This window comes from Propithecus coquereli, unplaced genomic scaffold, assembly GCF_000956105.1.
Source record: "Propithecus coquereli isolate 6110/MARCELLA unplaced genomic scaffold, Pcoq_1.0 Scaffold92, whole genome shotgun sequence".
NCBI classification, from domain to species: domain Eukaryota; kingdom Metazoa; phylum Chordata; class Mammalia; order Primates; family Indriidae; genus Propithecus; species Propithecus coquereli.
The window spans coordinates 5,438,563-5,453,136 of NW_012155507.1; the positions used below are offsets into that span (position 1 = coordinate 5,438,563).

General features: G+C 33.5%; 1 protein-coding gene across 1 annotated transcript in view; it reads right to left on the reverse strand.

Moving 5' to 3' along the window:
• STAG2 (stromal antigen 2) overlaps positions 1-14,574 on the reverse strand; it is a 135,421-nt gene that overhangs the window by 47,719 nt on the left and 73,128 nt on the right. The window contains exons 6-13 of the mRNA XM_012664830.1: positions 13,903-14,107; positions 10,904-11,055; positions 9,038-9,111; positions 7,781-7,904; positions 6,880-6,978; positions 6,703-6,782; positions 1,803-1,910; positions 599-710 (exon numbers count right to left, since the gene is read on the reverse strand). Coding sequence (XP_012520284.1) covers positions 599-710; positions 1,803-1,910; positions 6,703-6,782; positions 6,880-6,978; positions 7,781-7,904; positions 9,038-9,111; positions 10,904-11,055; positions 13,903-14,107 — 954 coding nt within the window. The remainder of the gene's footprint in view (positions 1-598; positions 711-1,802; positions 1,911-6,702; positions 6,783-6,879; positions 6,979-7,780; positions 7,905-9,037; positions 9,112-10,903; positions 11,056-13,902; positions 14,108-14,574) is intronic.

Genomic DNA, 14,574 nt, shown 5'->3' on the forward strand with positions numbered 1-14,574 from the left:
AAAAAAAAAAAAAAAAAAAAACGATTATATCTACAGAAACAATTAGAAAATTAAAAGTCCCTAACACTAATTAAATAATACATGATATAAACACCAAAAATAAATTTTGAGCTCTCTCAAAATCTGATTAACAAGTTAGATTTTCAACTTGAGACTGATATAAATCCACATATACAACAATAGAAATAACAGCAGGTACCAACATCTGAGAACTTACAATGTGCTAGGTCTGTGTTAAAAGTTTTACACAGGTTATCTCAGTGTTATCTGAGAATTTATAATGCATCTTTTTTAATAGGAAACTGAAGCTAGAAAGATTAAGTAGCTAAACCAAAGTTATACAAACTGTAAGCAGAGGAGCCTAATTGATTATCAGGTTTTTCTGATTCCAAAATTCATGTTCTCAGCACTATAAATCCTATTGTTTAAAGATCTTACTATAAAAGTACAAAGCCTATTTTAAAGATTTTGTGGGATGAGTATATCTCCAAACTATTTAAAATTTATTGTGTTACATGGAAGATGTTAAGATGTACCTCATTTTAATACTTTCTCCAAAATTTTTGAACATAAGTATAAAATAAGCAATACAACTAACCTCACTTTCTAGAAAGAAAAAAACCAATGTCTTAACAAGGTTCGCATTTGGACCTTGTCTTCCCCTTCTTTTCATCATTCCATCATCCTCTGGATCTCTACGACTGAAGAGCCTACGAACAAAGTAAAAATATTTATTATAAAATAACATAAAACTCTATTTCCTAATCAAAAAAATTAACTGTCTGGATTCCATATTTAAACATTTAACAAAGGAGTAAAAGGGGACTGGGAAGGTATAATACTGCCCAACATCAAGCAAATAATTCCTATAAACCTTTTTCATTTCACCCTTGATGGTACTTCTAAGTCCTTTTAAACTAACTTCTCAAGTTAATTGTAATGAGTTATAAATTATTTCTTTTTAAAAACCTTACTGCATTTTATACAACTGCTTCCATTCATAAAGTAGTACACTGACTAACCTATACCATTTATGCACAAAAATCTATGAAATATATTTTTCTTTAAAACTGAATGTATCTTTTCCTTCTATCCTTCTTGCAAAACTATTCCAACTTAGTGTTCTTTTTCTATGGATAGGATAACTGTTCTTTCTCTTAAACAACAAAAGAGACTTAACACTGGATAGTGATTAACAGAAAACTGTAGTGTGAATGTTTTACACCACCTACTCTTTCTGACAAATGTTGCACCCCAAATGGGCATTTTAATAAAATCTTACAAAAAATGAAAGTTTAATCCAAGTGGTTCGAAATGTTCTCTTTGAAAGCCATTACAGAACATTCACTGAATGTTTTCTGTGATCATTCACACTGCTATCCATACTACCTGAGATGTTAAATAGCATCATAAAAGTAAAAGGATTGTAGGATTCTTGCAATTTGGATGTCAAACTATATTAACTACTTGAAGCAGAACCTTCTAATATTTTCTACAGCAAAGGAAAATTAAGTTTAAGACTAAAATGTACCTATTGGTACACTAAAAGCCCTGACTTCAGCATTATTCAATTCATCCATGTAACAAAAACACTTGTATCTCCTTAATATTTTGGAAAAAAACAATTAAGAGAAATCTAAACTTTTAAAGGAAACGGTAAATACAATGTGAAAGTTTCAATTTGACCTGTACTATTTTAAAAAATAAGTTTTCATATATAGTTTTTAATATCAAGTACAAGATAATAAATTACTGCTATGAAAGTATACTATAGAAAATGAATAGCAGAAATATAGACTTACTTTTTGTAGAGAAATTCTCCAGCTGCTACTGCTACTGGCCGGTGAGCTGAATAAACCAGATGATAGACATTTTCACAATCTTCTGCAGTAAGAACTTCTTCACTACTCCTAAAGAGAAATGAGCAGTAAAAGGTGTTTTTTTAAATAATGTCGTAATTCTAAATGTATTGAGTATAAAAATTCATACTGATACATTTTTTAAAAACTGTAAACTTTCACAGAGTTGTGTTAAAGAAAAAATAAAGAAACCAACTTTACTTAATTATTGTCTGCCAGTAAAAGCTTACCCCAACCAAAAAGAACTGAGTACTATATTAAGATCAAAGATAAAAAATAGCAGGTAAAACTAAGGCTGAATACAGAATGTAAAAAATGAACGTTTAACAGAATAATGTGACATAGATGCCAAAGAGAAAGGGAAGACAAAACTAATGCAGAAAGTGGCAGCATGCTAAGAACTTAGAGTTAATAATCACAGATAACATTGCATATATTTCTTAGCAATATTGAGGAACACAATATCACATTAAAATATACTAATGCCTTTATCTCACACTGATAAAGAATACTTCATCTACCATGTACTGAATACCACAGAAGGCAATATAAGTGGATTTTCCAAATAATTAAAATTTAAGTGACAAAGATCTTTAATTGTAATTTATCATTGGAAAAAATCTTACTAAAATGTAGTGCTCATTTTCCTGATCTTATGCCTGAGAACACTGCATAGATAGTTGAAGAACACAGATACTTTTTACTTTTTGGTTTTCTGTTGTGCTAAAGGTTTCCAGAACTCTGATGTGAAAGAAATGCTACTACTTTTTCAGAGAAAAAGAAACTACATTGTTAAAATTCAAGTTTCAAAGCACTTTGATTTAAATTACTCTAATACTTGATTGTTTTGGAAAAACCACTTGTGGTTTTTATAACCAAAAAACATTGAATCAAACCAGTTAAAGTAGTGCAAATCTGTGGTAGCTCATTCGTTTTAACTTTTTGAGAAGGAACATTCCTAACAAGTTTCAATTATTACGTATACACCCGGCTGAAAAATCAATACAAATGGTATGTCTATTATTATCTTTAATAAAAATATCAGAAACAAGATATTCATAGTGTATTATGGAGGAAGGAGGAAGCTACAGAAATATATCTAGAGTACTGTTCTTATTTCAGAATTGTTTCAGTATCTTTACATATGTTTATAATTTTAAATTCAATTAAAATTAAGGAAACATGCAATAGTTAACAGACTGCTCAAAAAGCCCCTAGGTAAGTGTATTCTCCAAAAATGTCAATATATCTAGAACTGCCTTTTTAAATGACTACAGTGTAGTCTATTTCATATAAATGGGGATAATAACCACCACCATGTCACTAGGCTGCTGTATTGAATGAGATAATCCACATAAAGTGTTTATATTAGCTATTATCTTATACACTAATTTAATTCTTCATCTATTGACAAATATCTCAGTTGTTTTCAAAATTCTGCTATTATAGGCCGGGAGCCTGTAATAAATTTCATGCCTGTAATCCCAGCACTTTGGGAGGTCAAGGCAAGAGGATCACTTGAGATCAGGAGTTCAAAACCAACCTGGGCAACATAGCCAGACCCTTTGTCTACAAAAAACAAAAAAATCAGCCAGGGGCCGGGCATGGTGGCTCACGCCTGTAATCCTAACACTCTGGGAGGACGAGGCAGGAGGATTGCTTGAGCTCAGGAGTTCGAGACCAGCCTGAGCAAGAGCGAGACTCCGTCTCTACTAAAAATAGAAAGAAATTGGCCAAACAACTAAAAATAGAAAAATTAGCCAGGCATGGTGGTGCATGCCTGTAGTCCCAGCTACCCGGGAGGCTGAGGTAGGAGGATCGCTTGAGCCCAGGAGTTTGAGGTTGCTGTGAGCTAGCCTGATGCCATGGCACTCTAGCCTAGGCAAGAGAGTGAGACTCTGTCTCAAAAAAAGAAAAAAAAATATCAGCCAGGCATGCTGGCACGTGCCTGTAGTCCCAGCTACTCAGGAGGCTTAGGCAAGATCACTTGAACCCAAGTGTTTGAGATTGGAGTGAGCTATGATGACACCACTGCATTCTAGACCAGGCAACAGAGTGAGACCTTGTCTCAAAAATAAAATTAAAAAAAAAAAAACTGCTATTACAAACAAATGCTGTGTTAGTGAACATGAACATTTTAAATTTTGATAGATACTGCCAATTTTCTCCAAGGAACTTAAACCAATTTATACTCTCATTAACTGTAAAAGGGCCTGTTTCAGCATAGCCTCAACAATATAGTATATTATCAAACACTTTTTTTTTTTTTGAGACAGAGTCTCACTCTGTTGCCCAGAGTAGAGTGTCGTGGCATCAGCCTAGCTCACAGCAACCTCAAACTCCTGGGCTCAAGTAATCCTCTTGCCTCAGCCTCCCGAGTAGCTGCGACTACAGGCATGCGCCACCATGCCCGGCTAATTTTTTCTATATAGATTTTCAGTTGTCCAAATAATTTCTTTCTATTTTTAGTAGAGACGGGGTCTTGCTCTTGCTCAGGCTGGTCTCGAACTCCTGACCTTGAGTGATTCACCCGCCTCAGCCTCCCAGAGTGCTAAGATTACAGGCGTGAGCCACCGCGCCCGGCCATCAAACACTTTTTATCTTTGCCAAGTAAATAGGTAAAAAATGGTATCAATTTAAAATGTATGCTTTTAAGTGTGGCTGAACATTTTCTCATAAGTTTAAATTTCTCTTTTATTTTCTCTTAATGATCTGATCCATAACATTTGACTATTTTCCTACTGGGCTTCTGTTCTTTTAATTGATTTGCAGAAACTGATCCCTGTGATGCAAGTATTTCACCGAATCTGACATTATCTTTCTTTTTTGAAACGTTAAGCTGATATTTGTTTTCAGAGTTTGTTTATGGTACTTCATGCCATATAGACATTTTTTGATTATAATGTGGTTAATTCATTGATCTTTTTTGTCTAGGTTTTATGTCATGTTCAGAAAAAATTTTGTACAATCATTTTATATATAAAATAAAAATTTTAACTCTTCTCACACTTTCAACTATACTTTCATGGTTTCATTTATTAGCATTTAAATATTTCATCCAACTGGAAATTATTTTGGGGTAAGGAATGAAACAGGAGCCCCATTTTACTTTTCCCCAAAATACAACTTGTTACAAAAACATTTATTGACGGTACTTCTGACAGGAAATGCCACCTTCATCTTATACTAGAATCCTACACGTATTTATGTTTGTCTCTATTTTTATTCTACTCCACTGATCTTTTTGTGTATTCATGCACTGAGACCATAATTAAAATTACTATGGTTTTTTATAATTTAATATTGTATCTTTTAAAAAAATATTACGGCTTTATAATATGACTTAAAATCATATTGGACTAGTCCTCACTCATTGGTTTTTAATACATTCTGCTGGCTACTCTTACACAATTTTTCCATATGAGTGTCAGAATTAGCTTTCTATGGTTAAAAAAAAATACTCTTTGCCATTATTATTTGGACTGTGTTAAATATACAGATAAAGGGAAATAATAAATCTTTAAATATTGAGTTTTCCTAAGGTAAGCTTTCCAAATTTAAGTCTTCTTTTATGTCCCTTACTTGCATTTTATTAATGTTTCTTCATATACATCTGGTGGATTGCTTGTTTACTACTAGGTGTTTTTATAAAAGATTTAATTTTGAAACAGGAAGATTTTAAGAGGCCTAACATACCACCCAAGTGATTAGAATGGAGACAGCACTTGATAAATATTTATTTGAAAAGCAGAAAACAAGTGTTGGTGAGGATGTAGAGAAATTGGAACTCTTGTACATTGCTGTTGGGAATGTAAAATGGCACAACTGCTATGGAAAACAATATGACAGTTCCCCCCCCTAAAAATTAAACAGGATACCATATGATCCAGGAATTCCACCTCTGGGTATACACAAAATAATTGAAAGCAGGACTTGAACAGATACTTCCACCACCCATGCACAAAGCAATGTCATTCACAATTGTCAAAAGGTAGAATGAGCCCAAACTCATTCGGGGATGAATAAACAAAACGTGGTATACACATATACAATGAAACATTATTCAGCCATAAAAAGGAACAAAATTCTGATATATGCACAATAACATTGATGAACCTTGAAGACATGCTGAGTGAAATAAGCCAGACACAAATGGACAAATATTTTACGATTCCGCTTATATGAAATAGGAAAATTCACAGAGCCAGAACAGAACCAGTGGTTACCAGGGTCTGGGGGAAGGGAGCAGTGGGGATTTAGTGTTTAATAGGTACAGAGTTCTGGAGATGGATAGCAGTGGCAATTGCACAATAATGTGAATACACATAATGCCACTAAAACCATATATAGACACACACACACACACACTCAAAAATGGTTAAAGTGGTTAATTTTATGTTATACATATTTTACCACAAATTTTTTAAAAAGGAAAAATGTGAATAACATCATTTCTAGATATTAGCGTATTAGACATAGTTGAATGTCTTAAATTCAGATTGTTTATAGGTACTAAGAGAAATATATGTTTTAGTAAATGCTCATACTTTAAATGTGTGATAAAATATAATAAGCACATTTTTAATTTCGAGAGCACCAAAAACAGTAAAATAGGAAGGAAACTGGCCAAGAGAATGGGAACACATGAATTCCTCCCTCAGAATTTCATAAGTTCTATGTTTCCTTCTTCCTGTGTTTTCTCAACTTTACATGAGGAAACTTCTAGCTGTACAATCACATGATTTAGGCTATTAAAATTTAGAACTAGATGATTTTGAAGCACTCTAATCTATTATTTAGGTATCTGCACATTAGTCCAGATATGCAACAAATACATACTTACTGTAAAACAAGAGTGAGTAATTTTATTGCTTGTACTGCAACATCATATTCTTTGTCAAGGGTCATAGACACAATTCTATCCTAAGGACAAAAAAATTAAAATATTTTTTAAAAGGAAAGCAAGAGAAAAATATTTTCAAATTATAGGTAATTTTTAAATACTTAAAGTAATACTAACCTTGAACCGACTGGTAAAAAGCTCCAGTTTGGAATTTAGCTCTTTGTTATAATAAAGCCCTTGTAGAGCAGTAAGACATTTGAGTCTTACTTCACCTTGCTAAAATAACAAAAAAACAAGAAGAGAAAATGCATTAAAACTATGTTTTCAACCTGAATATTCAAGATATATACAGTATTTTCTACTTTAAAGTTTTAAACATGTTTTATACAACAGCATTTCTTCAGAAACTGTTATCGTTGATAATGCAAAAATAGAAATCAGTACATACACTTAAGACTAAATACCTATGGGGTTACTATTTCTGTCAAATGATCGTTTTTTGAAAATTTGTTTAGAGCAAAACTACTGTGAAAGACAACAGAAGCATATTTCACAGTAAATTTTCCTTTACAGAAAGTAATGTTTGGAAGGAATATGTATACCAGGAACTTCTTCAAGGCTGATAAAGAGGCACTGTAAGAGAACAGTAGTTTAATGAAAAAAATAAAAAGTCAGAGACCAAATTGGAAGGTATAATCTGGCTAAGATACCTTCATTTGAAAAGAGAGGATCAAAATTGAAGAATTTGACAAAAATATATAGCACTCAGCTAACAACGGATTAAGGGGTCTTCTCAGTGCTCTAAGAAATGCTTCACTATTACCACGTACAGGATCCTAGTATTTCAGCACAAAAATCAATTCACAATGAAGGTTAAATCAGTAGCCAGGATTTAAAAAATCTAAGGGACTTTATGTGATTGAGACCAAGGTTTCACAGAGCAGATACAAAAGAATAATGGAGAAAGGCATATGAGGAATGTGGCCCCAGGTATACATACAGGCAGATAACTCATGAATAAGAGCTGCAGACAGCCATGCCTTGCGTAGACAGAAGCAATCTGCAGGGCACATCTTACCTTATCATGCATAGTCCAACCAACGTATTTTAAATAACTGTCATTAAGAAAGGCATCACTATACATTTTCATCCAAATGCCAATCTCCTCAATGCATATAGCTCGGATTTCAGCTATTGCATCGCTGAATAAAAGAAGGAAAATTATGTATAATTAGTGCCACTATACCCAGGACTTACCATTTATTTAAGACATACCAAGGACTTCATACCTACTATAAATGTAACAGTATCTCAAGTATAACTGGGGATTAAAAAGTAGAACTGAAGCATGGCCCCAAATGCCAAAAGCTTATAGTCCAGGTGGCGAAGCATAATTACCAACACATACATATTTAAAATTAAGTAAAACTACAAACGAAATCCCATCCCCACCTTTTACACCATACCACATCCCAGCCTTTGCTCATACTTGCTGAGCATGGTGTGTTCAGAACACAGCAGGCACACTAGTCTGGCTAGAGCACAATTTTCCAGGTGAGAATTACTTACACATAACATTGAGGCCAAGCTCAATTGGGATTTGAATGTCATACTAAATGATTTTAAATTCATCCTGTGGGTACTGGTAGGTCATTGAAGGCAGAAGAATAACACAATAAAAGGATGTTTTAGGAAAACTGCAATAATCTCTAGGCATGAGAATGATGAGGTAACAGACTAAGGTAATGGTGACAATAGAAATAAAAATGTAAGAATGGACATGGGGACATTACAAAGCAAGCATTAACCTGATTCAATACTGCCAAGTTGAAGAAATGTGGGAGAAGCTGAATAAAAATACTGCCAACATTTAAGAATACGTTACAGCAGAAATTGTATAAGATTACCTATTTCATTCCTTTGTTCATTCAATATAGCAAAAGAAAATATCTCACTTTAACCTATCCAAACTTTCCCACTGATATTCAAGTGGAAGAGAAGAGAGTCAGGAGTCAGCATATCAAGTCTCTACTAACACAGTACATCCAAAAGCAATTAAGTATTTTATACCCTGACTCCTAATAATTGCAGTAACTTCCTCTAGCTGGGCAGCTACAAGTCAATCACACCATTACCCCATTTTTCAGATGGGAAACATGAAAATCAGAGGAGTTAAATGACTTGACCAGAGTGACTCAGTGGCTGAGCTTAGATTCTAACATTGATCTACTATACCATTCTTTCCACTAATTTATACAGCATAAACCAATAAACATCCAAACTTGCAGAGTAAAAATTACACAGCGCTACTTATGAAAAAATTGTCCTGACTTACCGGTATCTATGTACAAACACTCCTTTAAATATTGCATTCATCATATTCTCTATTTCATCTTGATTTTCCTGAAGCTGTAAAGAACACACCATTTCTTTTGAATTATAAAGGAAGACAACCAAAAGAACACTGAAAAGTTGTTACAAGCACGAAAAAATGTAGGATTCTCCATTATTTTGGTGGTTACATCTAATTTTTAATTCTACCAACAACAACCACCACTTAGAAAAATTAACAGTTGTACATCAGGTAGCTAAAGTTTCTTGGTACCTGAAATATCTGACTTGGGTTTTAATATTTAGCTGGCAGATTAATTCTTTTCTAATGCTTACAAAATTTCATTGTATAAAGGAACTGTAAAGAAATTTATTATGTAATTTATTATTAATACTTCAGATCATTTGTTATATAACATATTTGTTCATATCAAAAAAGCTTAACAATTTCTCATTATCTTGATATTTATAGTCTGAAAAAGAGTCATGTTAACTAGTGTCTGGTCAAAGAACAAAAGGAATTAGAATAAAATAACCAGGTAAAAAAATTGTCTCCCTGCTAAACTCTTTTGAGGGAAGAAAGATTGACCTGAAATAATCAAATAAACATTTCAAATATTGGATAACCAGTACACTTACATAAATTTTCAATTCAGAGCTTGGGAGTTACAATCTAAGGATAAATTAGCTTTTAGATTATATTCTGTGCTTTTGTAAAAAGTATTTTTTTCTTTGCATGAATATAATCTTACATTTCCAAATAAGGCTAACAAAGGCACGCACTTCTTATACACATTAGCACAGTCAAAGGTGCAGGATGCCTTTCAACGTGTTTAAAAACGTAACCCTAACTTAGTAGTATATTTGTACAGGAATTTTAATCTCTAAGCCCTTTTATCTTTATCTACTCATTCTATGTTCACAATCCTAAACCTGTGTCCAAGAATTAGGCCATAATTTCAAGGACTAAGACATGCTTTATATTCACATAATAAGTCAAACAATGAAATTTATTAAGTATGTTAAGGGGCAAAAGCATCCATTTTTCATTTCAAATTATATAAAAAAGATGAGGAATTTAGGCATGAGGGAAATGAGCAGTATTTTTCTTATTTTTCTACAATCAGGGTATTTAAAAATGTTATCAATGATTTCAGAAATAAACAATTTAAAATTATAGCTACTTCCCCCACAAAAAAAATCAAGGTCAGTTTACGGATTACCATGACAACTATTTGAACTCAACTGCATTACTAATATTTTTGAAACTTCAGACTTTGTCTACTAGAAATGAAAAGAAACATCTCCATTGTTAGATGGCAAAATATTTTATCACCAATGAAGAAAGAATTTAAATTACAAACACAACATCAGAGGATTTTATTTACCATTATTTAGCGTTAAGGCTGACAAGAAAATACCTTCCTCATTCAAAGCTAAATTTGGTGGGCAGTCATTAATGTTAATCTACAAAAAAACTGATTTAGATGCCAATAAATAGCTTAGAAGCTATTTTTCAAAATGATTTCACATTATTGCAAAACCTCATTTCATCCTAACAACAAGGTGTGGGGAGTTATGCACAATAAAGATGAATAATATGAAGGTTTACAACAACTTTTCAGACTGATCCAGGTCTCCTTACTTAAAGCCCAGTACTCTTAATACTAGCCCACGGACACAGAAAAGATACACAAGGTATTGTTAGCATGGTCATTCAACAAAACTTTAAGTCAGACACATAACCTGAAATACGTTAAACTTAAATCTTTCAAAAAAATACCTGAGGTACTAACAAAGTTATATCATAACTAATGGCAACCAAGGTGCTCACACATTAATAGCCTAAATGTTCAATATAAAAGTATACCTCTTTCCGCTTTTGTAGCAGGAGTTCTAGCCTCTCATTGGCTCGTTTTCCAATCATTTTATTCCGTTCTGCCTCATATTGCCTTTGTGTATTATCCATATTAATGCTAAGATTTAGTGCCACATTCACCAAAGCTGTCATCAACTTCATAGCTATTTTTAAAAGGATAAAATGTTGAAATTAGTCTAACATGCAAAAATTTACAATTTAAGATCAAATTAAGCAGAGATGAGCTGCTCTGCTTCTAACAGGAAAGAAAAATACAGCTGCTTGCTACAAATGACAACAGTAATAAAACAACAGCTAATGTGTATTGAATACTTACTATGTGTCAGTCAATTACCTATGTTAAGTACTTCCATGGATTATCTCCTAATCCTCACAATAGCATTCAAAGTTAAGAATTATCCCCATTGAAAATCAAGAAGAAAAAAATCAAACGACCCTATCAAAAAGTGGGCAAAGGACATGAACAGAAACTTTTCAAAAGAAGACAGAATAATGGCCAAAAAACATATGAAAAAATGCTCAACATCTCTAATCATCAGGGAAATGCAAATTAAAACCACAATGAGATATCACTTATCTCCAGTGAGACTGGCCTTTATCAAAAAGTCCCAAAACAATAAATGTTGGCGTGCATGCGGAGAGATAGGAACACTCATGCACTGTTGGTGGGACTGCAAACTAGCACAACCTCTGTGGAAAACAATATGGAGATACCTTCAAGAGATACAAGTAGAAGTACCATCCGATCCAGCAATCCCATTACTGGGCATCTACCCAAAAGAGCAAATGATACTGTATAAGAAAGACACCTGCACCCGAATGTTTATAGCAGCACAACTCACAATTGCAAAGATGTGGAAACAACCCAAGTGTCCATCAATACATGAGTGGATTAATAAAATGTGGTATATGTATACCATGGAGTACTACGCAGCCATAAGAAACAATGCTGATCTAGCACCTCTTCTATTTTCCTGGATAGAGCTGGAACCCACTCTACTAAGTTAAGTATCCCAAGAATGGAAAAATAAGCACCACATGTACTCACCAGCAAATTGGTTTTAACTGATCAACACATAAGTGCACATATAAGAATAACATCTATTGGATGTTGGGCAGAGGGGAGGCGGGAGGGGACGGGTATATGCATACACAAAGAGTGCAATGCGCACCACCCAAAGGATGGGCATATTTGAAACTCGGACTTGGGGGGGGGGGAAGGGCAACATACGTAACCTAAACATCTGTACCCCTATAATATGCTGAAATAATAAAAAAAAAAAGACAAAAAAAATTATCCCCACTTCATTCATGAGGATATTGAAGCTCAGGGAGATTAAAGAATTTGCGTCAGATTACAGTTTGTATAAGTAGTTAAACCCAGACTCGAAACAAGGTAATCTGACTCCAAACTTTGCTTAAATCCCACTATTTTATAGTATGTCCCCTAAATGATCTTTTTCATTGATCAGGATTCACCTTCTGAGTAAATTTAAGTTCACACAGAAGTCATTTAGCTTTCTCAGCAATTAAAGGGAACTTGACTGCTTTATATCAAATTACACTGTATAAAAATATTGAAGAGTTTTATCAGTATTTGTGTTCCTTTAATTTTACTCTGTCACATATCATAAGGACAATGATGAGATTGCGAACAACAAATCTACATGAAAAGTCAGAAGTACAAAGAGCAAAATGGCACTCATTTAAGTGCCTTTTCATAAAACTTCCTCCAGATCTGTACCTCCTGTTACTGAACTCTTAAGCCTGGGACAAGAATCTTATTGCCTGGGATTTAAAATTTATTAATTGAAAGATCTGATCACTTTATGTTTTCTTTAACTTGCTCCAGACCATTTCTCAGACTTAGTGCATTGCATGATACAAGACAAAACTACATCTTAATTTGTGGCTACTGGTTCTCTTTAAAGAGAGACTTTGCAGCTTTCTGTTCCGTGCCATTTCAAGCCCTGAGCAAACCAGCTAGTCACTCTGATCTAAAATAAATTTATTCACCTTGTGCCATAATACTTGTTTTAATTTACTTTTAGCCATCAAATTCTTGACACTGAATACCATATTAAGTACACTAAACAAGAGCACATTCACATTTTGTGATTTAAAATCTGAAAGCAAAAATGGTGAAACTATGAGAAACCATCTACATTTTATTTTTAATAATGGAAGATTTAGAAGCATATCTTTAATCATAGTTTTAATTCTGTGAGAAAATAATTCTAAAGAAAAAAAAATTCCCACAGTTAGAGAATGAAAAATTTTTGTTTTCAAAATCAAAATATCATTGAGGCTTAGAAGACTATAATAACAAAGCCTATTTGATTTATTCAAATTCAAATCAAAAAGCACATATTCAGTAATAGTGTATCAGCAACTTTACCTTTAGTATAAAAGATTTTTTTTTCAGGTGTAAAAATATAACTTGTTTCACTAAAATGTAAAGATCGAAGAATTTGGCCTGGCTAAAGTTACCCAAAGACATAAGAAAAATCAACCTTTTGTTGTGTGATTAAAAGAATAAGCACTGTCCAATAGGGGCCATCATACCTGGGGGAGGTGGGGATACGCATACCAGAGACAAACTATAAGGTCATCAGGATTACATATCCAAAATGACTGTGACAGTTACCCAAATCTGCTGTCAGTATCTTCCCCTAATAACATCTTCTAGGAACCCAACACATACCTATTGTCTAATTTTCTCTTATTGTGTCATGGTATTCAAATACGTTTACCACAAGGACATCACCATATACTAGCTATAGTACACCTTCACAGAACCAAGACTAAAAATACCATCCCATTTCCAGTAATTTACAGAAGGGTTGGAGGTGGGCGAAGTGTCCTGTTAGCGGTCACTTTATAAATAAGATTAATTAACTTGTGTCACTATTATTTCCTTTCTCTTTTAATGAGAACCTTTTTCATCTCTAACCTAAGGCAATATGCAGAAAATATTTCTAAATACTGACCTGCCAGGGTGCTTGTATGTCGAAATGCTCTGACTTGTGAGTCAGACAATCCTGTAAGAAGTGAAATGACTGTATCCATCATGTATTCATCATATATGATGCTATATTGACATTGTCGTACTAATACGCCAATGAATTCACAAAAACTGGATTTGAACTTCTTCCACTGAGGACCAGCCATGGTAAGTGGATAATCTCCACTATCCTAAAACAAAAATTTAAAACAGCAATTTTATTCAAAATGCATGACTTACGATTTCACTGTTTTCGAACTACCCTAGGCAAAAGCATGGAAAGTCTCCTTTACTTTACCTTTCTTCTTCAATAAATCCTCAAAGTAGGCAGGGGAATAATAAGCAAAGGTAGGGGTACCTATGAAAACTTGTCCTCTTTTATTTAAGACCAAAATTGATGTGTTGAATTCATTTTAACCAATGAAAATACATACCACATACTCAGAGGTTAAGAATTGAAAAAGCCTCCCTCATCAAAGCAAAACATTCTTCTGATAAGCACAGATATGTTTATTAAACTCCTTTAAAACAAAAGCAAACCAAAACCAAACCAAAATTGTATTTTTTTTTTTTTTGAGACAGAGTCTCACTGTGTTGCCCGGGCTAGAGTGCCGTGGCGTCAGCCTAGCTCACAGCAACCTCACACTCCTGGGCTCAA